General features: G+C 40.7%; 1 protein-coding gene across 9 annotated transcripts in view; it reads right to left on the bottom strand.

Annotated features, from left to right (window-relative positions):
* Positions 1-10,885, bottom strand: part of ADGRG6 (adhesion G protein-coupled receptor G6) — a 153,908-nt gene extending 143,023 nt beyond the window's left edge. For 2 of the 9 annotated variants that reach the window (XM_043888669.1, XM_043888676.1), the window contains exons 1-2: positions 10,720-10,885; positions 2,650-2,744 (exon numbers count right to left, since the gene is read on the bottom strand). In XM_043888669.1, coding sequence (XP_043744604.1) covers positions 2,650-2,744; positions 10,720-10,721 — 97 coding nt within the window. In that variant the 5' untranslated portion in view covers positions 10,722-10,885. Of the gene's footprint in view, positions 1-2,649; positions 2,745-3,964; positions 3,984-10,293; positions 10,450-10,719 lie in introns of those variants that run through there. The other 7 variants (XM_043888675.1, XM_043888670.1, XM_043888671.1 and 4 more) reach the window with 5 other exon arrangements.
* Between the last annotated feature and the right edge of the window lie 1,334 nt (positions 10,886-12,219).

Below are 12,219 nucleotides of genomic sequence, written 5' to 3'. Positions count from 1 at the left end.
ACCCTCCAATCCAGCTATAGCAGTCACATTAACAAAACATTAACGAGCAGAAGAGTAACCAAAATCAACAGATAATCACTAAAGGTAAAACGAGAGTGACCACAAGGCTCCTTTGAATTGGGGGATAAGCAGGCTTATCTGAGATGGTAATAATTAAGACCTGAGTATCAAGAAAGAACCAAGATTAGGGAGAACAGGATACTGAAAGCCCAGTCAAGGAATAGAAAGAACATGTGCCTAAAAAACTGAGTTTAGGAGAGAACAGCAGGAAGGAGGAGATACTGGGAAAGATTGAAGCCAGGAGGAGAAAGGGATGACAGAGGATGAGATGGTTGGATGGCATCACTGACCCGATGGACATGAGTCTGAGCAAGCTCGGGGATTTGGTGACAGACGGGAAGCCTGGGGTGCTGCAGTCCAAGGGGTCGCAAAGAGTCGGTCATGACTGAGCAACTGAACTGAACTGAGGATTACTGGAATGTGTGTGAGTGAAGCAGATTTGGAGATAGGAGGTAGGAATCAAGAATCTTGTTCACACATGTGAAATTTGAGGCCTATTACACATCCAAGTGTCTGAGGACAGGCAACCCAAGAGGTAATTCCAGGGTCCAGAAAGGGGCTCTGGCCAAAGATAAGTACTGAGGAGACACTGGCATCAAGATGCCACTTAAAACCACTGGATTCAATGAGATCATCCAGGGGTCATCCACAGAAGTGAAAAAAGTCAGAGTTCGTATACAGAGACAAAAATCACATTTAGGCACAGATGTTCTTTAAAAATATAGTGATATAACACCAAGATTTAAAGATAGGACTCTGAAAATTAGATATATTGATAGTAAAGTTTTAACATGCATTACTTTCATGAACCCTCTACTGAGTTACTTATAAGGCAAAAATTTTATATAAAAATGCCAATAATAGCCCCTAAAGTCCTTCTGTGACTTCAGCTATTCACGTGGAAGGCGGTGGCATTTTAAGTGAGTTACATGTAAGACATACAGATACAAAATATTCTGGCTTCATGAGTAAACACAGGTAACTATCTGTCACAAAGCCTTAGGTGATGCACATACCATGTGGAGTAATAAGAGAAATTTCTTCAAAAGATTTCTTGTGTCAGACAGTAACTTAAAAACACATTTAAGTACTCTGATTCCCATACCCTTGAGAACGAGAGCCTCCTGAAATCTTACATCCCAGGTACTTCCCCTGCCCCACCCTGGTCTCAGCTCAGCTGACCTTATTTGTTCAGTCTAAAAACATGGGTTTCATGTAATTTATTCACATAATAAAAATAATGAATGTGCACATATCAATTAACATACTGACATCTAAAATAAAAACTCCCAATTTAATTTTTGAAGAAAGCTTGAAAATTTACAAATGCCATGACCTAACAAAATGAAAGTAAATAGACCTCAACTAATTTTAATCTCATAATGCATCTTACATCATGTAATTGACTCTTGGAGAAGCACTTTTGAAAAGTCAAGAAATAGTTTGACTGTACATGATAGAATCCAACATATATACAATTTTCAGATCTCTTTACAAGCGTGCTTCCTCTTTCTGACAATGAAAGTAACAGAAAAATAAACTTTCTAGTGAAATTGAAACAAATATACCAAAAAAAACCACTCAAAGTTCAGTTCTGTTTTGAAGCAATTAAACATTAAGTACCAGGGATTTTCCAACTAAGTAGCTGAAACTCTTAAAATACTTGATGGCTTGGGAAAAAAGTATTTTATATATTAAATACTAGTTGAATATCTTGACCTATGAATAAGCAATTTTAACAATCTATTTCCATGATTTGTTATATGTATTATTTATAATAACATACAGGTATATTATAAATATGGAATGTATAAAATCATGAGTAAATTTCAAGTAATCAGTATATAAGACTTCATGGTAATGATTTCATTCTAAAGGAAAATATAATAAGCTGAATAAATATAGCTGTAAAGAAAAAAAGTAAAACAAAATGGGCACAAGTGAAATTCAGTTTGTTCAAGCAACAAAATCAGGTAACTTTTAAAGATCATTAACATTCCTCAGGTTCCTATTGGCTCATTCACATAACTACTGTTGATAGAAAATTTGGCTTTCAATAACGGCTAAAAAGGCCTTGTTAGTTGAGAAAAAAACTGCGCTCATTTAAAAAATTAAATATCTTCATTCCAAAAGTACTGTAATTAAAATAAACTTTGTCACATCATTTTGAGGCAACTACTTCATGGTCTAAAAACTTAATTCCAAATTCCTATCTCATACATGGCAATAAAATCAAAATAATAACAAAGTCTCTACTTTTCGTAAAGAACTGAAAGAAAACTTGAAAACAGTTAAGTGCTGTTTATTTATTCACTTGTAGGAAACAGCATACTTTCAATGTCAGGTATGTGGCTATCTTATCACTCAATATGGGCTAGATAAATAAATAAAACTAAAAGCAATGTAGCAAAGATCAAAGAAAATAAAACAATAATCAAAGTAATAGAATTCACACATAATTCAAGAGGAATGAGAGGCCACTAAAGCCTGTAAGGACAGAAAAAGTCAGCAAATAAAACGCACACTCACACTGCCGGCAATGTCATCATTATTAAACACAGAGTTTGAAAGAAAAAGAGTCCTACTTACCTGAGACAGGAGCATACACAAGACACAGTAAGAACAAAAGAGAACTTGGCTTCCACTTCCAATGACAGCTCCACATGCGGCCTGAGTGAAACATCCTGCCACGGAAGAAAGCAACCATCAGAACACTCAAGTAAAGCATTCAGTCAAAAAACGGAGGTTTCTAACAGGGACTGAAAAGAACCTTTCCCAGACTTGCTTCCAAGGAAGAAAAGAAGCCTTGAAGATGATAAACTAAGGATCCTCCTTTAAGCTAATTAGGTAAAAGAAAAAAAAAACCCATGCATTTTATTTGCTACTTGGTGACACTTTCCTTATCAGAGATATATAATAGATGACTCCTGCAAAAAGATGGGGAAGTATTCTGATAATTCAAGGAAAAAAATCACTTATTTAAAAAAAAAAAAAACAATTCTAGCATCAATCTTCAGCATCATCAGTCACGTGCCCATCTGAGTACCAAGAGGATGCTTTTGTCAACCTCTTCTATAATCTCCCAGAATTTAAACTCTAAGGAAATGTTTTCATTTTATAATATCTGCTGCTTTACAAGTGGAACTATTAAAATCAAAGTGCCCAAACTTTCTTCTTTACTCTAAAATTAAGTACTGAAGCTTAACTTAATTAGTACTGTCAGTTCTAAAATTATATATATTAATAGTTATCAATGTTTTTAAGTGGCTAGTAAATACCAAGTATTGTAGAACCTAATAAATGACATTAAATGGAGGGGTGGTGCTTTGAAGACCCTCAGTTCTCTGTGCAGTAGTCTTATCTCTAAACTCAAAATTACACTTAATGATTTAGATGGGAACATCCATATTATCTTGGCTGAAGACAGTGGCACGCTACCTTCCATTGACTTAGCCCTATCAAAAGAGGCAAACCACTGAAGGGGGCAGTGGGTGTGAAAGGCAGTCACAAAAAGGAACCATGAATGAACTGGTGAGCAGGAGAGTCATGAGGCAGGAAGAAAGGTGAGTGGCAGGAAGAAACCTCCAGATCTTAAAATCCCCAGAGTTACTTTAATTATAAGTGATAATTAAGAATCATTGTATTTCTAAAAACAGGAGCAACTAATACAATGCTTTGGAGTCACAGTAACATACTTCTTCACCTGCAGGTTGCTTATCTGGAAAAAAATGTATAATAAATAGAAAACCAGAAAGTGGTAACAGAAATACTTGAATAATAAAAATTAGACATTAAACTGATTCTTGCACTTGCCTCAAGCCTGCCCTTCTAACTTCTCTGAGAGACTGTTAAGTAGAGACTATTTAAGTTACAAAGAGAGAATAAACTCTGGAGTCAGACAGACCTGAGTTTGCTACTGATGAACTAGGTAATCCTTGGAAAATTGACTTGACCACCTTGTACCTCCTAGTTTTCGCCTGTAAAATAGGAACATCAATACAATCTAGTCCATGGAGCTGGCGGATGATTAAATCAAATCATGTCTTTTAAGAAACGTGTCTAACATTCAGCAAGTGCTCCGGGTTGTTGTTGTTGTTTAGTCACTAAGACGTGTCCGACTCTTTTGTGACCCCCCCGGACTGTGGCCCAGCAGGCTCCTCTATCCATGGGATTTCCGAGGCAAGAATAACGGAGTGGGTAGCCATTCCCTTCTCCAGGGGATCTTCCCGACCCAGGGATCAAACCTGTGTCTCCTGCACTGGCAGGCGGATTCTTTACTGCTAGGCCACCAGGGAAGCCCAAGTGTTCAATAATATTAGCTATTTTTATTGTTAATATCATCCTGAGCATTCTAATATAAATGTGGTTATTTTGTCAACAGTGAAGTAAGAAAAAAAAGGACTTTACCAAGAACAGACAATAGGATCAATATTATAAACCAACACCAAACTATTGACTTTGTAGCTATTTCTGGGGTCTTCTTGGAACAGAGATGAAATAGACTATTCAATATGCCATGAAAGAAGAAATTTAAAATAGTATCTGATTCTGTTCATGTTATTTTATACACACCAAACTAGAAGCCCCAGCATCACACAGTTCTTAGCAGAAACTCTACACAAGATAACAGCTACATAGTACTTTTGCACAACATTATAAATCAACTGTACCAATAAAAATTTTTAAATATTAATTTTAAAAGTATTTTTGCATGGAAGGTATATTTTCAAATACATCCATCCAAAATATTTGAAATTAAAAGCAGCATTACTGCTTACATGAGAAGCAAGATGTTCTAGAGTCATTTGCCGCGCTCAGTCGCCCAGTTGTGTCCGACTCTTTGTGACCCCCTGGACTGAGTCCGTCAGCTTCCCCTGTCCATGGGGATTTCCAGGCAAGAATGCTGGAGTGGGTTGCCAATTCCTTTTCCAGGGGATCTTCCCAACCCAGGGATCAAACCCATGTCTCTTGCATCTCCTGCATTGGCAGGTGGATTCCTTACCACTGCGACACTTGGGAAATCCCAGTAAGTCATTAATAATAACAAAATTATAATGGATGTGAACTCTGGAATAGCACAGAATTACATCCTGGTACCTCTGTCTACTGTGTGCTTTGAAGGGGCAAGTACTTTAAATTCTGAACCTATTTTCTCTTCTGTAAATAGAATATTACAGAAAGAACTAGATTAACATTGCATGGAACTTAACAAGAGTTTTGAAAAGGGTGGCCAGTAAATCTTTGTTCCATGGAAAGTTCTCTTATTTGGAAAAAGGGCCCATTTCCCATTGATGCTGGATATATGAGGTGTTTCCCATTCATACTGAGCATGGATGAGTGTACTTCTGAGACTAAAGAACAATCATATATTCAAAGAAGTTTAGAGCTGGAAGGGTCAGAGATAAAGTCTAACCTCCTCATTTTATGGAGGAGAAAACTGAGGCCCAGAGAAACAAATGGGCAAACCAGAAAAGCCTGGATGGTAGCCTCATAGACATTAACAGAAGGAATATTAGTCCAGGAAAGCTGAAGCTTCTCAGCCTTTGTGGTACATGACAATCCTCCTTTATCAGTTTCAGGACACTATTAGTGAATAGTGCCCTTCTCTTATGTTCCCAGGTCTTCTAAACAACACTCAGGGAATGACGTTCATTAGTTTGGTGACACTCAATTTCATGGTGTCTATTTCACGTGCTCATGCAACTTTCTTTTGCTATAAAAGGTGCTGACACTTAAGAGTTCCATGTTCACTCCTGAAGCTATTTTACAAAAGCTGCCTACAATCCTATTAGACAAGAGCTGCAAATGGCAACCAAGAGCTTAATGCATTCCAGTTCTTAGGACTCCATCATGTTGTACAGAAAAGGAACCCAGGACAGGGCAAGCACTTGTAACCAACATAAACCATATGACACGCCAACTTTCATCCACTTAACTGTTTACTGGAGAACAGAAACAAATAAATTAAGAATAGAACAGAGGGAGGAAAGCACTGTCTGTCTTCTCAAGGGATCACTTGGCAAAGACACATCCCTGGGATTGAAACAACTTTCTCACAAAAATGGAAAATCCTGAACAGGGTTACTAAGGTTCTAAACAGGAACTACAAAAAACACAGTATAATTCTGTGTCACTCCAGTTGTGGCCTCAGGGTTTTATTGAAAAGAACAAGAATACTTTTTAAGTAAAAGACAGTCATAGACTTCTATAACCTGAAAAGAATCTAACAGTTATGGAACAAAACCCATCATTTCACAAGTGAAAAAACTATGATGTTTAAACTACTTGCCCAAGATCACATAATCAGTGATGGCAAAATCAAAAAGACCTCCTGGGTCACCCGGCTTCCAACTCAATGGTCCTTTTTGAGAACCAAGCTAACTCTATTGGAAACTCACTCTTCTTTTCAAAGTATACAGACTGCAAGATGCAACATACTTAAATCCTGCATCAGAAAGTTTTAGAACTCAGTCCTTTTATAGGAATTGTTTTAAATGTGGATGTGAACCCTTATAGATACCATTTAATCCAAATGCATCACTGAAATAATCTAGAAAACCTGCCCGGTGTTCTGCGATGACCTAGAGGGGTGGAATGGGGTGGAGGGGTGAGGAAGCGTCAAGAGGAGGGGATACATGTATACTTATGGCTGATTCACATTGTTTTAAGGCAGAAATCAACACAACATTGTAAAGCAATTATCCTCCAATTAAAAATAAAAAATTTTTTAAAAACCTACTGTCTTACATCTCTTTATTCCTACTGACTCCTCTAAAAAGTCATAATTAAAGAGAAACTAGTGAAGAGATTTTGAAATTGGTGGAGAACTTAACATGGTACTTATTTTCTTAATATTAGCAATAGTCAGACTTAACTACTTTCTCTATATCCCAACTGTATTTCTACGGCAAATCTCTTCAGGAAGGGACATGAGGAACAGCACAGAGAATGCCTGAATTCTTCCAGAATAAAAAGCATGGTAATTTGGTTTATTTAAGCCTGCTTATAATCTTGTTTCATCGTCTGGTTAAAGATCATGTTCTTGAGCCTAAACAACGAAGTGCTATTATATTACTTAAAGTAAGTTCTTCTATTAAGTTGGGTTCACTCCTCACTTTAAAAAAGCATAAAGGTTTATAATTCTTGAAATCTGTACAAATCTTGCCCCTTACTTGAGCTATAATATACATAACTGGCTTTACATAGATAAAATTAAGCAATCATGAGAAATACACATACATTGACACAAACACATGTGAAACTGGGAAAATCTAACAAAGAGAGGTGTATTTTAACAGTATCCTGGTTGCGATATTGTGCTCTAGTTTTGCAAGATGTCACCATTGGGAGGAACTGGGTAAAGAATACCTGGGCTGTCTCTATATTATTTATTAAAACTGCATGTGAATCAACAAATACCGCAACAAAAATCTCAATTAAATAAGTAAACCCTGAAGCCCCAATAAATGTAAGTTACTTTCAGATGATTCAGGGAAAAAAGAGTGTGTGTGTGTGTGTGTGTGTGTGTGTATGTCTGTGTGTGTGTGTGTGTGTGTGTGTGTGTGTCTACAGACAGTGGAAAGGAGAAGATAAGAAAACTGATAAACCAAATGGGGTAGATATGTACAATAAGTGATTCTGTGTCAAGAGTATACAGCTGTTCTTCATGTTATTTTTGCAACTTCTCTGGAGGTTTAAAATTATTTCTAAATAGAGGTAAATACATATGTACACTTTTACAGTGAAGAGTATCAGTGTTTATCTAATGATCCTCTCATCACTACTGGGTATTATTGTTTTAATCATTGCCAGTTTGATAGAAAACAGAATGTCTCATTTGGACTTCCTTTATTTGGATTGGCATATTGAATGATTTGTATAGCTAATTTTCCATTATAAACATTTTCTTTCCTAGTGATTTTTTTTTTAACCAATTCTATACTAAATATGTTAAGCCTTGGTCATATTTGTTGTAAATGTTTTCAATACAGCAATATTGAAGTTTTCCTTAAGGCATTCCAAGTAATTCCATCCTGAGTAATGTTAATAAAGGAGAGTAAGATGACACTCAGGTAGTGCACTCAAGTTTACTGGCATTTTTAGTCACGACTGAAATGGCCTTTAAATGTCTATAGCCCCAGTCACTTGCTGTGCTTCTTCATGTCGTCCAATGCAGATAATGTTTTAATGTCATCCAATTAGAAACGAAGTGGAAAGATGCAATTTTGCCCAAGCATGCCACACACACTGAACAAAGTCTTTTTCTATTTAGTCTAAAGTCTAAATGGTCTCTAAAAACTTTTGATCATCCCATCAGAAATGTAAACCCTGGTAAGACATGAGCAGTCAGAAAAATGGTCAGGTTTAAGGAAGTAGCTGTCAGTTTATTTTTAATATGTAAACTGATTCTCTTTCAGATCATTATTTCCAGAAATCAGAGTGACGTGTCCACTTGGGCAGTAAAACTACAAGCTTCTAATATTTCCCATAAGCCAAGAGACAATAGCCTCATTCACCATTCACACTGGAAAAGCACAATGTCATGTAATTTATATAAGCCATAAATGGAACAGTAGCTTCATGCAGCTTGAGACCAACTAATGCAAGTCTTGCTAAATCTACTAAAATTTAAAATTATGCAGTCACTACAACTCCAAAGTATATTTTAAAGTCTCTAATTCCAGAACTTCAGTGTACTAATATATAAACACTCTTTATCAACAGGAGTAGGCAGAAAACATATTCAAACAATTTGTGTATTTGAATCTATCAAAATTAAAAATTTAAATGATAATATACATTTTCAATGAGACAGCAGGAATATTTACCTTGGAAAGGTTGGTATTACTTCCATATATCCTAACATACTGATATCTAAAAAGAATCAGATAATCTTAAACCATTCCATATGAATTATAAACAGAAAAAAAAGAAAAAGTTGCAATCTGACAAGAAATGGAAAAACATCTGTCAAAATAGAGCTCAATAAAGAAACTTGAATCAGAGTAATAATTTTGTGATTAAATATCCACGCTTTTACTGGATAATGACATTAAGATTTTTAAAATCATATCGAGTTCAAATAGACTATATAATTTCATAATCAGGAAATTTTAACATTACTTGATCAGTTTCACATCTTTTAAAACCTGGTATTTATATATTTTTTGATGTATAGTTTTTTTTCCCCATAAGGTCCAAATCACCTAGGAAAGCATATAGAAAGCCAGACAAACATCTGCAATCAAAACCCGTACTTATATATTTTCAGGAAAACCTGAAGCTTAAAACAAACTCACATTCATTCAAAATGTGTTGCCTGTATATAAGAATAAGTCTTATATGAAGCTGTTGGCCACATCCCAAAATAAATTCTTCCAGGTTATACCTTGCTGATCCCACTGGGTAAATGAAACTTTCAAACTCACAGGTGTGGAATGACTTCACATGCAGTTTAATAAAAATAAGTAGTTCCTTTCTAATTATACCGCTCACTACCAAGAACAGACCTGCCAAGGGCTAGGCTTCTGGACACTAACCCTTTTTCCTATTTTGAAAATGTGTGCTGGAGGGAGCAAGGCAGAAGGTCCAGGGAATGGAAAAAGACAGGCCTGAGGGGCAGGTTTTTTCCCAGGTATTAAATTGAAAGAGGAAATTTAAGTGGAAATAAGTAAGGCTCCAAAAGTTGGGGGGAGGAGGGTGTATATCAATTTCTAGAAACTCTTGTATATTAGTCAGTGGAAGGGAGTTAAACGTCTGTCCAGATGTCTGCCCAAGATTAAACAAAACACCAGAGGGAAAATTATATGTTACAAGAAAAAGTAACTTCTGAGTTGGCCACAAAAATAAGCTGGGTCCTTTCGAGAACAAGCTTCCTTTTTCCACTTTGGAAGGCTAAGCTAAGCGGTGCTGGGGACCCTTCAGCGGGGTCGCCCTGAGGCACCTCGCCACTTGGAGGAGAAGTCCATGGACACAAAACCCATCAGGTTTCTCCAAGCGTTTCACTGCCCTACACCCCCCACTCCCACTTCTACACAAGCCCCTTCAGAGATCCTAGCACGTAAAATGACATCTTCTTTAATGACTCTTTAATCTGTACAGTACACCAAGAACCTTTTCTGCGCGCTTTAAAAAAAAAAAAAAAATCATTCAAACAACCCAAAGATCCAAGAATAACTTCTACAGTCAAGGGTGACAATGTGTAAAGTCAACATTCTCTCGGCATACTAGTACCTTCCAAGCCCCCAGGTGCTGGTCCAGGAGAGCGCCTTCTTGGCAGGGCCCGGCCCCTGGATGGAGCGACCGCGCTTGGGACTTCTTGTTGCATTTGAATCGAAAACGTTTTCCCCATTCTTGAAGCCCTGCCCTTTTTATTAGGCTTTACGCCGCCCAAACGTGAGGTTTACCTCTGGCTGGGGGAAAAAAAAAAAAAAAAAAGCCAGCCGCACACACAAGTCACAGCTCCGCCTGGCAAAACAGCGGCTCACTCCTCATTGCCTCGGGGGCGAAGTGAAGACAAACCGGTTTATTCTGTCGGTGCGGCTTAAGCCTTTACAAAGCCGTGGGGTCGGGCACGGGGAGTTAGGGGGCGGGCAGGGGAAGGGGGGGCCAGGTAAAGGTGTGCGGGAATTCGGAGCCGAACGGGTGGGGGGTACTTACATGTTGGCATCACTGCGCTGCGGTTCCCAGGGGCCGCGCGGTCATGCTCCGCAACTTTCACCAGGCTCTGCGGCTCCGAGTTCCCCCGATGAAGCCCCCCAGCCAGGCCGAGCGCGGTGGCCGGACCCGCCCTCACGCTCTTTCTGGAGAGTTCATCGGGGCTTTCCGGGCAGCTCCGGGGTGGCGCAAGGTGGAAGGTCGGCGCCGCGGAGTTCAAGTGCGAATCGCCGCAGCCAGGGGGCGGGCGGGGCGGCAGGTTCCTCCTTGCGGAGAAGTTGGAGGAAAGTTAGAGCGAGAACGTGGAAGCGGCTGGGTCCGCCTGGGAGCCGGTGCTGGGGGCTCCGGGGGCTCCCGGGGTGGCTGGGTGGGCGGGTAGGTGAAGGGGTCCGTTGGCGCGCGGCAGCACGTGGTCACCCGCTTGGTGGCTCCGTCTCCCCCTCTACGCCGCCCCGCAGGCTCGGGTTGTTCCCGGGACCGGTCCACCCCGCCCGCGCTTCCGGCGCCGAGTGTGCCGGACCAGGGGCTCAGGTGCGGCTGCCCCCGCGGCGTCTGGCCGGGCCCCGCGCGGCCCTGGGGCGGCCCCAGCCTCGCTGATCCGCCGCGGGGGCCGTCCCGGAGGCGCGGCCGCCCCACCCAGGATCCCAGCCCCGGGGCTGGAGGGAAGAGTCTGGCTGCGGGGTGGGAGAGGCACTCCCCAGGCTGGAGCGAGGGGCAAGGTGCGGGGGCCGGAGTGGGTGGGAGACTGGCTCCCGGCCCGGCCCGGCTGCCCGGCGGGGGAGCGGGCGGGGCAGACCCAGAGGTCGCCCGAAGCAGGGCGCCCTGAATCCAGGAGACCCGAGCCGCTCGGAAGGCCCGCGGGGATGGGGGCATCTCCTCCCTGTCCCCCAGTGGTGCAGCCCATCCGAGACTGCGCGGAACCCCGCCGCCAAGTTCCCGCGCCATTGTCTTGCTTTCTCCTTTTTCCTTTCTTGCTTTTCAGTCCCTTTCTTTGCTCTTCTCCTTGCTTTTCCTTCATCTCTTCCCCCCACCCCTCGCTTCTTTTGTCCTTTTCCATCTGATTATCAGGGTGAAGGGTGAGCCGTCTGTCCTCAGAGCGCACCCAGCCATCCCATACCATCACCACATTTCTTGGTCCCTGCTGGGAGAGAGGGGGTGAGTCCCTCAGCGCGCCCTTCTCCACCCAAGGATGAAGATCAGCCTTAAGAGGAACCTGCGGCAGTCGCCCTATTCCTATGCCCAGCACAGAAATACACCACTACCCTCTCCCACTGATTTGTTGACACCTGTAATCCCATCCATTTGGCTTAGAATTTTGTCTTCTGTTGAAATGTATCTAAGTACTCCTAAGGAACGGTAACACTGTAAAAGCTTTGACATTGCCTTTGGTTTGGATTGTTCAAATCCCTTCTGGAAAGAAGCTGATAGGCCGTGGAAACAGCCTGAGAGATCTGAGTGGTTGCAGAAGGGGTTAAGTGAAAGCGGAAACTGGGCAGGACAAGT

This window comes from Cervus elaphus, chromosome 26 (assembly GCF_910594005.1).
Source record: "Cervus elaphus chromosome 26, mCerEla1.1, whole genome shotgun sequence".
Taxonomy (NCBI): domain Eukaryota; kingdom Metazoa; phylum Chordata; class Mammalia; order Artiodactyla; family Cervidae; genus Cervus; species Cervus elaphus.
Note: the sequence above shows the minus strand (reverse complement) of the source record. Positions and strands in the feature narration are given on the sequence as shown.